General features: G+C 41.6%; 1 protein-coding gene across 5 annotated transcripts in view; it reads right to left on the reverse strand.

Moving 5' to 3' along the window:
* ELAVL2 (ELAV like RNA binding protein 2) overlaps nt 1-13,749 on the reverse strand; it is a 355,320-nt gene that overhangs the window by 158,760 nt on the left and 182,811 nt on the right. For all 5 annotated transcript variants that reach the window (XM_077475153.1, XM_077475155.1, XM_077475156.1 and 2 more), the window contains one exon: nt 4,611-4,714. In XM_077475153.1, the coding sequence (XP_077331279.1) occupies nt 4,611-4,714 (104 nt within the window). The remainder of the gene's footprint in view (nt 1-4,610; nt 4,715-13,749) is intronic.

Raw genomic sequence — 13,749 nt, forward strand, 5'->3', positions numbered from 1 at the left:
GTATCGATCTGGATGGAGGAGTGGTAAGGCCGATGGCTATTAAGGATGCTGTTTGATCTGCTCCAGGAAGGTGGCAATGTACAATCCTACCACAAAAAAACCTTTTGAGGGACACAAGTTCAAAGACAGAGTCTCCTCAAAGAGGGATATGAGAATGACCCACTTCTCAACCATCCAAGGACATTAACCTTGAATACAAGAATGGCTTTTGGACTCAAGCACATTGTCTATGTACTTAAATCTGTTCATGTTGAAGCCCTCCGGTTAGTTTAGGACTCAACTTGTGGGGCAATTTACGATTTTTAAGAACGAACATTTGTCATGTTCCTTTTGGTGGCCTGGTTACAAGAGATGTCAAAAGCTTTGTGGCCTTGTGCCTGACCTGTGCACACACCAAGACACCTTCACAACTTCTCCTTTGGGGTTGCTCCAGCTGCTCTCTGTTCCATCAAGCCCGTGGAGGTAATTTACATTCTTCAAAAGAAATTACCATCACCTTGGTAGTCAACCGCCTCACTAAGATGGCTTATTTTATACCAGTAAAGGGGTACCTTCTGCTGAACAATCTAGGGGGTTGATAGCTTGAGAATGAAATTCTTGGTGATGTTTGACGGAAGAGTGCAGTTTACCTCAAAATTTGGAAAAGCTTTTGTTCAGCCGTAGGTGTACATATTAAGCTGTCCTTTTGCTTTCCATCCTCTAATGGTCAGACAGGGAGGACCAAACATTGGAGCACTACCTTCAATGTTTTGTCAGTTCTTTTCAAGATGACTGGGTGGACCATCAATATATGGCAGAGTTTGCTTATAACAATTATAAACACGGCTCCACTTCGTAAAGTTGTTTGTAAAGTCCTTTTCTCAAAACCCTGGGTATCATCCAGCTATTTTAAGTTAACTCTTTGCACCTCCCATGAACTTTGATTTAAGCCACGTCTCTGCACTTCCTGTGTGCTCTCTCCAGCCAGTACCTCGCTCCATCTTTGTTGCTGCTGTCCCAGTCTTTGCCGACACTAGTTACCGACCCTTGGTTTGTTCCTCGACTGTTTCTGCCCAATAACCAGTACTTGTTACTGACCTTTGGCTTGTTTACTACTTTCTTGCACACCTATAGGCAGGGCTTTTTTTTTCTCACAGAAAAGGTGCAGGAACACAACCATACCCACACACACACACCTGCCAAATGGCATCAACTAGTAGCTCTTCCCTCTGCATACAACCCCTCTCTCCACTGCCCTCATCTTCTCCCCCGTCCTTAAAAGCTCCACCATCTGCCATATGTCTTACCTTCATTGCAATATAAAGCTGAAGCACCTATCCGGCTGTAGTAACTCCCAGCATACTATACTACAGTCACTTGCAAGGGAGATTATGCAGTAGGAGCATCAATTGGTCACCAGGGAAACCATGAAGACCACCTAGGGTGCAGCCTACCATGCAACCTCTCCTGCCCATGACTACACTGAACCCTGGGCACTTGTTCTGTATCTCCCTTGCCTCCGCCCGGAACTCAGTGGGATCTGCGCAGGAGATCTGACCTGTGGGAGCTACTGGGAGATAAGCCATCACGTGTAAACGCAGAAGCTGGACTTCAGTGTTACCAAGCGATAGTGGTGGGAAGGGAGCAGAAGACTTGCACCAGAAGTGGTGGAACCGAGTTCCCCTAGTTCCTGCTGAAAAAAAGCCCTGCCTATATGGGAATGTAAAAAAGTGCCTGCAGCCATTTTTAACATTACTGGGGAATACATCGTCACTCACAAGAATAATTGTTGTTTGTTTACCGACTGCTATATCTGCTACTGGACCCAGCTTGCTCACTTCCTGGTGGAGTGATCCTGCGGACCGCAACCTGGTACTAACACGCAGCTAAATCCATCATCACCGTCAGGAGCTCTGGTGAACACCGGTTAATATTTAGACCCCGCACCTCAGGTGAGCCCACATCATCCACCAGGGTGACCTGCTTGTATACCTATACCATGGGTTATTAGAAGTTCGAGCCTAGCCCCTGACACAGTATATCAAGGTGGAGAGTGGGTGCTTTTTCTGCACTACTCTGCTTTTACTGGCACTTTATTTTATTGGTGCACTGATCCATTAATCATTGCTCTTGCCTTAAATCCTAAGGTAGGTAGGCTCCTGCTCTCTACCTACATTGTGTGTGCGTGGGGGGTGAATTTTGGAAGGAGCTAGCTCACAGACTACTGCCTTTCAGAAGAAAGATTCCTATAATACCAGAAACAAGGGGTTATTTCTCAAAGAAAAACATGCAAGTGATATACACTCACCGGCCACTTTAATGGCTACACCGGTTCAATTGCTACAAATTGATAATCAGCCAATTACATGGCAACAGCTCAATTGTTTAGGCGTCTACGTGTGGTAGAGACGGTTTGCCAAGTTCAAACTGAGCAGAATGGGGAAGAAAGTGGATTTAAGTGACTTTGAACGTGGCATGGTTGTTGGTGTCAGACTTTCAAAAACTGCTGATCTACTGGGATTTTCACACAACCATCTCTAGAGTTTACAGAGAATGTTCAGAAAAAGAATATCCAGTGAGCGGAATTTGTTTGGACAAAAATGCCTTGTTGATGTAAGAGAATGAGCAGACTGGTTTGAGATGATAGAAAGGCAACAGTAACGCAAATAACCACTAGTTACAAACAAGGTATTCAGAATACATAGGGTGCAACTAGTCGTGACCGATCCGTGATTCGAACAGGTCACCCCGTTCAGATCGGCACACGCCACGATCCGCGGTCTCGGCCTTAGGAAAGGCTCCGGCCTAGTTCCGGAGCAGCGGTCATCTTGGTGCACCTGTTGGCGTTTACGGGATCGTGCCATCAAATGACGGAGCGATCACTTGTAAACAAACCGACGTTATGACACCAGTTCCTATCTCCCCTCTGTGTACAGATCTGTACAGTGGAGGGGAGAGATCAGATGGCAGCAGCGCTGTGGACTGCAACCGTAGTGCCCACAGCGCTGCTCTGACAATTGCAGTCATAGCCATCCCTTCATACCCGGCGATACCCAGCCATACCCTGCAATACTCGGTAATAACCAGCCATGCTCAGCCAATATTACAGAAGGGGGAGATGACGTGGATATTACAGAAGGGGGAGATGACGTGGATATTACATAAGGGGGAGATGACGTGGATATTACAGAAGGGGGAGATGACGTGGATATTACAGAAGGGGGGGGATGACGTGGATATTACAGAAGGGGGAGATGACGTGGATATTACAGAAGGGGGAGATGACGTGGATATTACAGAAGGGGGAGATGACGTGGATATTACAGTGGAGACTACTGTGGTGGAATTTTCACACGTTTTTTGCAAATTCAATTATTTGCTGATCCGAAAAATTATCCGATCCGTGAGTTTTTTGATCCGTTGCACCCCTACAGAATACCCTCTCTGAATGCACAACACATTGAAGCAAATGTTCTACAGCAGCAGAAGACCACACTCCTGTCAGCGAAACAAAGGCTACAAATTTGCACAGGCTCACCAAAATTGAATAGAAGATTGAAACAACATTGTCTGGTCTGATGAGTCTCAATTTCAGCTGCAACATTCAGATGGTAGGGTCAGAATTTGCCATAAGCAAGAAAGCATTGATCCACCCTGCCTTGTATCAACAATTCAAGCTGGTGGTGGTATAATGGTGTGGGGGATTTTTTTTCTTGGCACACTGGACCCATTAGGACTAACTGAGCACCGTTTAAAAAACACGGCCTACCCAAGTATTGCTGCTGACTGATGTCCATCCCTTTATGACTAGTGTACCCATCTTCTGATGGCTACTTCCAGCAGGGTAATACACTGTGACAGCTGGTTTCTTGAACATGACAATGAGTTCACTGTACTCCAATGGTCTCAACAATCACCAGATCTCAATTCAATAGAGCATCTTAGGGATGTGGTGGAATGGGAGAGTCACATCATGGATGTGCAGTCAACAAATCTGCAGCAACTGTGTGATGCCAATGTCAATATGGGCCAAAATCTGAGGAATGTTTCCAACAGCTTGTTGAATCTATGCCATGAAGCATTAAGGCAGCTCTGAAGGCAAAACTAGGTCTAACCCAGTACTAGCCAGGTGCACCTAATAAAGTGGCCAGTGAGTATACCACAGATTGTACAATATGTACAATTTCATTTGCCAAAATGATGCAGTTACTGGGTGTTGGGAATAAATGTATTGTCCATAGTCTGGGCCCAGGTGCACTTTAAAGACCCGAGCTGATTACAGTGCTAAAGTCAGTTTGCAGGTAGCAGTTTCAGGATTTTAATATCAACTTTTTTTGCCAATAGCTGCCTGAAGTTGTGCTTTAATATAGCTTGAAAATCTGAATTCTCCTTAGCCAAACCACTGGCTGTGAAACTGCAAGCTTCCTTTAAATCTACAAATCAGTTACCACAAACCTAACTTTCTGCTTGGCATACATGGCTTTGCTTCTCCAGATGACTGAGGCAATGAACTACCGTATTAAAAAAAAAAAAAAAAAAAAAAAAAACACCTGAACAGCCTTGTAAGTTTCAGACATTAATGACTAGACAAAAAAAAGATACAGAAATCTTTGTCAAAAATCTGGACCTACTTTAATGGTTTTTGTTTGAAGCCTTAGTCCATTCAGGGTATTGATCGCCTTCTCAGCATCCTTGGGGTCAATGTAGTTCACAAAACCATAACCCAAGCTTTGTCCTGATCAAACAGAAAAAAAATGATTTAAAAAATAAATAAATAAATATCTGAGTATTGCCAAGAATACATTGTTTTGCCATTTTGATTATCCTGTATGATTTTACAGGCTTGTACATTACTTGTGGATATTTTGTAGGCAGAATAGAATTTTCATTCATTTCAGTATCAAGTTATTGGTCCAATGGAGGAAAAAAAAATTATTCATCATAGCATTACTTGTAAACAAGTATAGCCCATTCCACAAGTCATATACTAGCAAAGTACTGCATGAGCTCCAGATGCAAAACATGTACAGTATCCCACAAAAGTACACCCCTCAAATTTTTGTAAATGTTTTATTCTACAAAATGAAGAAATTACACTTTGTTACAATGTTAAGTAGTGAATGTACAGCTTGTAAAACAGTGTAAATTTGCGGGACCCTCAAAACATAGGAGGAGTGCAATACACATTCGCAACATTTCCACATCGTTTTCCCCACCTTCTCACACAATTACTTCACATCTGTGCACTGAGAAAACCAAGAATATATACCAGTCCCATTGCTCAGGCCACTGATCTTTGCAGCTTTGAGGAGATAGGCTTGCTTAACTACTTCGGTACTAGCCTGCACTACTGCCTTATTCCCAAGCCATTATTCAGCGCTGTGATAATTGGACTAATTACTTGCTCATCAATACTCATTTATAGAGCCCCTGGGTGGTTGAGCAGTATCACATCCCGAACAGAACTTTTCTAACAAAAGGAGACTGAAAATACTGCCATAAAAAAAACAAAAACAAAAAAAAAAATTCTGTACATATAATCACTTCAGATATAGGTTATGGCATTTATAAAATAAAACAAATGCAAATTTGTTGACCGCTACTGCATTATAAAAGCAAATTATAGTATGGTTGCAAGGACACTAAAAAGTATCTTAGTTGTCAGTGCAACCATATTACATATCAAATTTATAACGTGATCGGGGAGGGTTTATCAGAGGTGGTCTTGCCTTATATATAAACCATAACGTGGTAACTGAGGCGATCGTATTCACACAACTGCAATATTTAAATGTTTTATATACTTATTGAACAAGATTTTTTCAATTGTCAGTTTGAAATGCAGTATTCTTTAAAGTACCCCTTTTTAGAGTTGTTAGAACAATTAGTCATGCAACACCGTACTCGAATTATATAAAACATTTTTAAGACAGATAAAACTTTTTTGGTAGCCAAAATGTAACCACTGGGATTTAAGATCAAACATTTTTTTTTGAAAACTTAAAACAAAAAATCCAAGCACTTGTACGAAAGTCTCCAAAAATGATTTTTTTTCTAATAGAAAGTAGACACTCCAAGGTAAGCCAATTGTTTGCCACTTTTTCATAAATTAAGGAACATGCTGCTATTGAAGGGGTTAAACATGGAGATTTTGTAATATTGCACTTGAAGCAATAAATTTACAGGTTATTTAAAAAAGTGCTGTAGTTCATGTACATGTCACATACAGTGGAACAAAGGAGATGAAGGGGTTACTGTACAGATGTGCAGGAGTAGGGAGGTGACAGGGTACTCTAAAGCTCAAAGCAGAGAAAGGTAGAAGTGGAGATATCCTGGACCGGGGTTAAAGAGCTAAAACAATCCCACAACCTTGGGTTCCACAATACTCTGATCTGAAGGATTCATTTGTTTCTTCAAGGAGGAACTAATGAATCATGCAGTAAGGAGGGTCAAGCTCTGTAATGCAATACACCATTTACATGTTGTGATGTTATAATTGGTTGTCCGTGCCGCACCGCGCCCAAACTGGAAACTGAGCTGTCTGATAGCACAGATCACAGGCATTACCCAACTGAACCATTGTTTGTTGTTATTGCAGATGTTAAAGTATACATTTTCTGAAAGCAACAATTCTAGAGAATAAAATAGTCACATGACATTAGCACTCATGTTTAAACACAGATTTTCAATTAAAAAAACAAAAAAAACAAAGGCCTCATGCAAACAACCTAAAAATGTAAGAACAAGAAAAAAAAAAAAAAAAACATGTTTTGCCGTGTTTTTGTCAAGTTTATATTTGTTGAGGGTTAGCATTTACAAATTTATTATAATATATATATATAATATATATATATAATATATATATATATATATATATATATATATATATATATTTTTTTTTTTTTTCTCTCATTTAAAATAAGTAAAACTTTTTATTCAAAAAAATTCTCTATACATAGCAAGAGGAACTTTAAAATGATACTGATTTTCTAACATACCTTCACCACCTTATTAGGTACACCTGTTCAAATAGTTTGACAACACAAATTGATAATCAGCCAAATCACATGGCAACTTATTGAATTTAGGCGTCTAAACTTGGTGAAAATGGCTTGCCAAGTTCAAATAAGCATCGGAACGGGAAATAGGGGATTTAAAAAGGATTGTAAAGTGATTTTTTTTTTTTAAATAACAAACATGTTATACTTACCTCCACTGTGCAGCTTGTTTTGCACAGAGTAGCCCCGAACCTGCTCTTCTGGGGTCCCTCGGCGGCTGTCTCTGCTTCCTCCCACAGGTGCTTCTCACGTTCATGCGAGCTCCCTCGCATGGTGAGAAGCATCTGCGGGCGCGGTCCCGTGATACAGCCAGTGGCTATAGCCGCTGGCTGTATCACACGGCCCCGCCCCCCGGCGCTCCGCGTCAGTGGATGTGATTGACAGCAGTGTGAGCCAATGGCTGTGCTGCTTTCCATCCATCCACTCCAGCAAATCAGCGGCCAGGCTGAATGGTGGAAAGGATGTCGGGGGACGGGCGCGGGACTTTTGAGGGGTGAGGTAGTAAGTAAAACTGGGGGGCTGGGGGCGCCGGCACTGTCAGATGTTTTTTCACCTTAATGCATAGAATGCATTAAGGTGAAAAAACATTTACCTTTACAACTCCTTTAAGTGACGTTGAATGTGGCACTTTGAATGTGGCGCAGTTGAAGGTGCCAGATGGGCTGGTCTGAGTATTTCAAACAGTGCTAATTTACTGGGATTTTCACACACAATCTCTAGGGTTTATAGAGAATGGTCCGAAAAAGAGAAAATTTTCAGCGAGTGGCAGTTGTGTGGACGGAAATGCTTAATGTCAGGAGAATGGGCAGACTGGTTTGAGATGATAGGAAGGCAACAGTAACTCAAAATAACCACTCAATGCAACCAAGGTATGCAAAATACCATCTTTGAATGCACAACACAACATTGAAGCAGCTGGGCTATAGCAGCAAAAGACCACACGGGTGTCACTTCTGTCAGCTAACAGGAAATTGAGGCTTCAATTCACACAGGCTCAACAAATTTGGACAATAGAAAATTGGAAAAACAATGCCTGGTCTGATGAGTCTCCATTTCACCCGCAACATTCAGATGACAGGGTCAGAATTTGCAATCAACATGAAAGCATGGATCCATCCTGCCTTGCATCAATGGTTTTGGCTGGTGCAATGGGGTGGGGGATATTTTCATGGCACAGTTTGGCCCCTTAGTACCAATTGAGCATTGCTTAAATGCCAGGCCTGAGTATTGTTGCGGACCACGACCATCCCTTTATGGCTACAGTGTACCCATCTTCTGATGGCTACTTCCAGCAGACTAATGCACCATGTCATGAATCTCAAACTGGTTTCTTAAACATAATGAGTTCACTGTACCCCAATGGCCTCCACAGTCACCAGATCTCAATCCAATAGAGCATCTTTGGGATGTGGTGGGATGGTAGATTCACATCATGGATGTGCAGCTGACAAATCTACAGCAACTCCGTGATACTATCATGTCAATATGGACCAAAATCGCAGAGGAATGTTTTCAACACCTTGTTGAATCTATGCCACAAATAATTAAGGCAGTTCTGAAGGCAAAAGAGGTCCAACCTGGTACTAGCATGGTGTAGCATAAAGCGGCCAGTGAGTGTGTGTATAATATATATATATATATATATATATATATATATATATATATATATATATATATAATATATACATACACACACACACACACACACTAAAGATATACATTTAAGAGGGATCACTCGATATTGTTTTTTCTGTCCCAATAAGATACTGATATTTCGGCCACCTCTCCTGCTAAGCCATATTTTGTATATTTAAAAAAAAATTATTTACACTGTCATTTAAATTTATCACCGTTATTGCTATCACAAATGATGTAAACATTCCTTGTGACAGTAATAGGCATAATGATGTTATGGCATTGGTTCCTGGATTACTAGATCCGAGACCCGAATGAACCATTGGCATTCAGCCAGCCGGCTGACGTGCCGGCTGGTTGCTCGGGCTTCCTGGTGGAACGGTAGAGCCTGGGCAAGAGGCAGAAGGGAATGTCCCCTTCTGGTGCTTGTAATAAACAGCTAAGCGGCTGCTGAACCACATTGGTTGTTAGTACAATAAAGCCGGCCATCCACTCTAAGTAACGGTACCGGGGTGATGCATGTGGCTGTAAAACCCCTTGAAGCAATATTGGTAATATCTGTAAACTTTTTGACCAATACTTCTAAAAAAGTGAATATCAGCCTCACCGATAATTAGTCGATCCCTTATATAGCTATATCTAAGGGTAGCCACGACATTCTGAAGTAAATGCCCAGGTGCTCACCCACAAAGAAATCCATCTGAATTTAAAGTTGGATTAGAGCTACGGGTCTTGCAGAGGAAGACGACTAAAACCAGCTGTGTTTTTATTGTCAACGTTCAAGAGAAAGATGGACTGAGTTGCATCGAAACATTGACAATAACTTCCGTTTTTGATCTCCTTCCTCTGCAAGGTCCACAAGTGCTTCTAAACCAGTTTTGGCTAGATTGTATGGAACAAAAAAACTGTGGTTTCTGACCACTGTGCATGAAAAGCACAACTCTTAAATGCGCATGTATGAGCGTTCAGACGTTTTTCAGCTCAAAAACTACTCTTGAGCACACACATTTATAAAAAATAAATAAAAAAAAAGTCAGGATGCAATCAGTAAACATGTTAAGCTTTGAAGTTTGTGCACAACCATGAAACGGTGACAAACTTTGGTAACAACAATTGTTCATAGACATCCTTTTAAAAGCCTTTAGGGTTCAGTTTAGAGTTAAATGGTCATCCTACAATTATTGCCCATACCAACATTTGCAGAGTTAAAGATGTGCAACGCAAATGTTGTTTCAACCTGCCACATGCGTTTATGCTCTATGTGTATATAGTGGTGGGAGACTTTAAAATATGTTTTTCACCCGATCTTTTAGGCGTTATTTAATTTCATATTTACCCATGACATTTCGGTGACATGAAAGCCAAACGCGGAAGGGATGTAATGCACATTGCTTCTTGCTCACAGGAAGGGAAGTTGGCCGATTTCTGTTCCATTCGCCATGTCGGTCCGGTGTTTTTTGGTGAACAGCAGAGATCAAAACACAACATGGGGGCATCTTCAGTGGACTGTGGAAGTGATCAGGCAACACTTACCATTGTCCAAATCACTTCCACCTCAGATCCCCTCACTTGCCTTACAGATTTAAACACTCCCGGCCAGAGTGTGTTTAAAAATCCTGGTCTACCATCCGCTGTTTATAAACATCACTGGTAGACAAGTGGTTAACAGGTACACTGGCCAATTGAGGGCAATTTCTGGTGTGCCGTTTGTAAATAAGCATTTACCACTTTGCTGTGAATAAACAAACACCAGTAGATAAAGATCTCTGGGCAGATACAGTATAAAAGGCACAAATAGATGCAGCCCTGTAACTCTGAATACATCAATAAATGATTTTTGAATGCATATAAAGTACCAGAATTTTAATAGGTATGAAACTGTACCGTGGAGCTCAAAAAGGGGGAGGGAGAAGCACAAGGAACCGATCAAGAGTGCTGCACTGCAAGCACAGTGATGATAGAAAAGTGTACAGTAACCAGAGAGCTCATTAGTCTACTGCTTCTCCTTTCACTGTCAAGTTGCATGGAGAGAGAGGAGAGGAATACAATTCCTTGAAAAAGTATTCATACCCCTTTAAATTTTCCACATTTTGTCATGTTACAACCAAAAACGTAAATGTTTTTTATTGGGATTGTATGTGATAGACCAACACAAAGTGGCACATAATTGTGAAGTGGCAGGAAAATGCTAAATTATTTTCCATTTTTTTTTTTACAAATATCTGAAAAGTGTGGTGTGTATTTGTATTCAGCCCCTTTACGCAGATACCCCCAACTAAAATCTAGTGGAGCCAATTACATTCAAAAGTCACCTAATTAGTAAAAGGCGTTTACCTATGTGTAATTTAATCTTAGTATGAATACAGCAGTTCTGTGAAGCCCTCAGAGGTTTGTTAGAGAACCTTAGTGAACAGCATCATGAATGCCAAGGAACACACCAGACAGGTCAGAGATAAAGTTGTAGAGAAGTTTAACCACTTAAGACCCGAACCACTTTGCTGGCCAAAGACCAGAGCGCTTTTTGCGATTTGGTACTGCGTCGCTTTAACAGACAATTGCGTGAACATGTGACGTGGCTCCCCACAAATAGAGCTTTCTTTTGGTGGTATTTGATCACCTCTGCAGTTTTTATTTTCTGCACTATGAACAAAAAAATAGCGTAATTTTTTTTGCTATAATATCCCCCAAAAATATATTAAAAAAAAGGAACGGTATAGAACGGGGATAGTTTTATGGCATTTTTATCAATTTTATTTTTTTACTAGTAATGGTGGCAATCAGCGATTTTTATCGTGACTGATATTATGGCAGAAACAGACAATTGTGGCGTGGTTTTGGGACCATTCACATTTATACAGCAATCAGTGTGATTAAAATTGCATTGATTACTGTGTAAATGTGACTGCCAGTGAAGGGGTTAACACTAGGTGGTGCTGTAGGGATTAAGTGTGTCCTAGGGATGTGTTCTAACTGTAGGGGGGAGGGCTAGCTGTGACATCACTGATCATAGCTCCCGATCACAGGGAGCCATGATCAGTGACACTGTCACTAAGCAGAAAGGGGAGATGCTTGTTTACATTAGCATCTCCCCATTCTTCCTCTCTGTGAGACTATCGCGGGTATCCCCGCAGAAATTTAAAGGGACGTACAGGTACGCCCATTTACCCAGCCGTGCCATTCCGCCAACATACATCAGCGTGCGTCGGTCGGGAACTGGTTAAAGCAGGGTTAGGTTATAAAATATATCCCAAGCTTTGAAAATCTCACAGAGCACTGTTCAATCTATCATTCAAAAATAGAAAGAGTATGGCAAAACTGCAAACCTACCAAGACATGACTGTCCACCTGACAGGCCGGGTAAGGAGAGCATTAATCCGAGAAGCAGCCAAGAGGCCCATGGTAACTCTGGAGAAGCTGCAGAGATTCACATCTCAGGTGGGAGAACCTGTCCACAGGACAACTTCGTTGTGCACTTCACAAATCTGGCCTTTATGGAAGAGAGGCAAGAACAAAAGCCATTGTTGAAAAAAAGCCATAAGAAGTTCCAATTGCAGTTTGCGAGAAGCCATGTGGGGGACACAGCAAACATGTGAAAGAGGGTTCAGGTGAGACCAAAATTTAACTTTTTGGCCTAAAAGCAAAACGCTGTGTGTGGCAGAAAGCTGACACTGCACATCACCCTGAACAAACCACCCCCACCGTGAAACAGTGGTGGCAGTATTATGTTGTGGGGATGCTTTTCTTCGGCAGGGACAGAGAAGCTGGTAAGCATTGATGTGAAGATGGATAGAGCCAAATACAGGGCAAACTTAGAAGAAAACCTGTTAGAGTCTGCAATGGACTTGACTGGGGTTCACCTTCCAGTAGGACAATGACCCTAAACATACAGCCAAAGCTACAATGGAATGGTTTAGATCAATGGATATTCATGTGTTAGAATGGCCCAGTCAAAGTCTAGACCTAAATCCAATTGATAATCTGTGGAAAGACTTGAAAATTGCTGTTCACAGATGCTCTCTATCCAATCTGACAGAGCTCGGGCTATTTTGCAAAGAAGCACGGACAAATATTTCACTCTAGATGTGCAAAGCTGGTAGGAAACATGCCCAAAAAGGGCATGGTGCTTCTACAAAGTATTGACTCAGGGGAGCTGAATACAAATGCACGCCACACTTCACATTTGTAAAAAAAAAAAAAAAAAAATTGAAATCTATAATTTTCCTTCCACTTCACAATCATGTGCCACTTTGTGTTGGTCTATAACAAAATCCTAATGAAATGCATTTACCTTTTTGGTTGCGACAAAATGTGGAAAATGTCAAGGGGTATGGATATTTTTTCAAGGCACTGTATAGAGGTGAAGAGACCTATAAAAGCGCAAAGTGAAACTGCAGCAGAGAAAAATCTGGCACCCTGCTAGACAGTGGTGTGGAGCAGCACCATATATTTAAATGGATGGAGAGAAAGCCAGCTGCTGTACTTTCTACAATCAATTCAAGGCTTGGAGTCCTGTATCTCCATCCCCCTACAGAACAGTAAACAGGTTGGATTAAAAATCCAAAGGCTATATACTTTAGGCTGGAACCAGGGCCACCATGCCCTGGAGGAGCAGAGCCTGCAGGTGGAATGGGGAGAGACGAAGAGACTTGACTAACAGAAAGAAATTCCCATGTATTGGAACGCACACAAAAAAAAAAAAAAAAAAAAAAAACACACATGCATTTCCAGTGTGACAACCCACACCTTGAAAACCAGCGAGGCCAAGCTTTTATGTTGACAACTTAGCAGCTTAAAGAACAGGAACGCTTTGAGCCACTACCCAAGCCATGCAGAGCTTGGATCCCCTGTTCAAGTAGCCCTGGGAATGAAAAAATAGGACTCACCGTAAAATCTTTTTCTCTGTAATTCACCGACTGAGCCATTACGTTTTTACACCACCTTTAGAAGACTAGGCATAACATGTTATGAAAAACAGACCTTTTAGTTCCACCCAAGGGCAGTCCCTTAGGCAACAATCCCCCCCCCAGTCTGCCATGCAGCACTCAGTATGTCAACAAGCAGTATAACAAAGAAAATT

This window comes from Lithobates pipiens, unplaced genomic scaffold (genome assembly GCF_037356315.1).
Source record: "Lithobates pipiens isolate NorthernLeopardFrog02 unplaced genomic scaffold, aLitPip1_a1.2 Scaffold_13, whole genome shotgun sequence".
In the NCBI taxonomy this organism is placed as follows: Eukaryota; Metazoa; Chordata; class Amphibia; order Anura; family Ranidae; genus Lithobates; species Lithobates pipiens.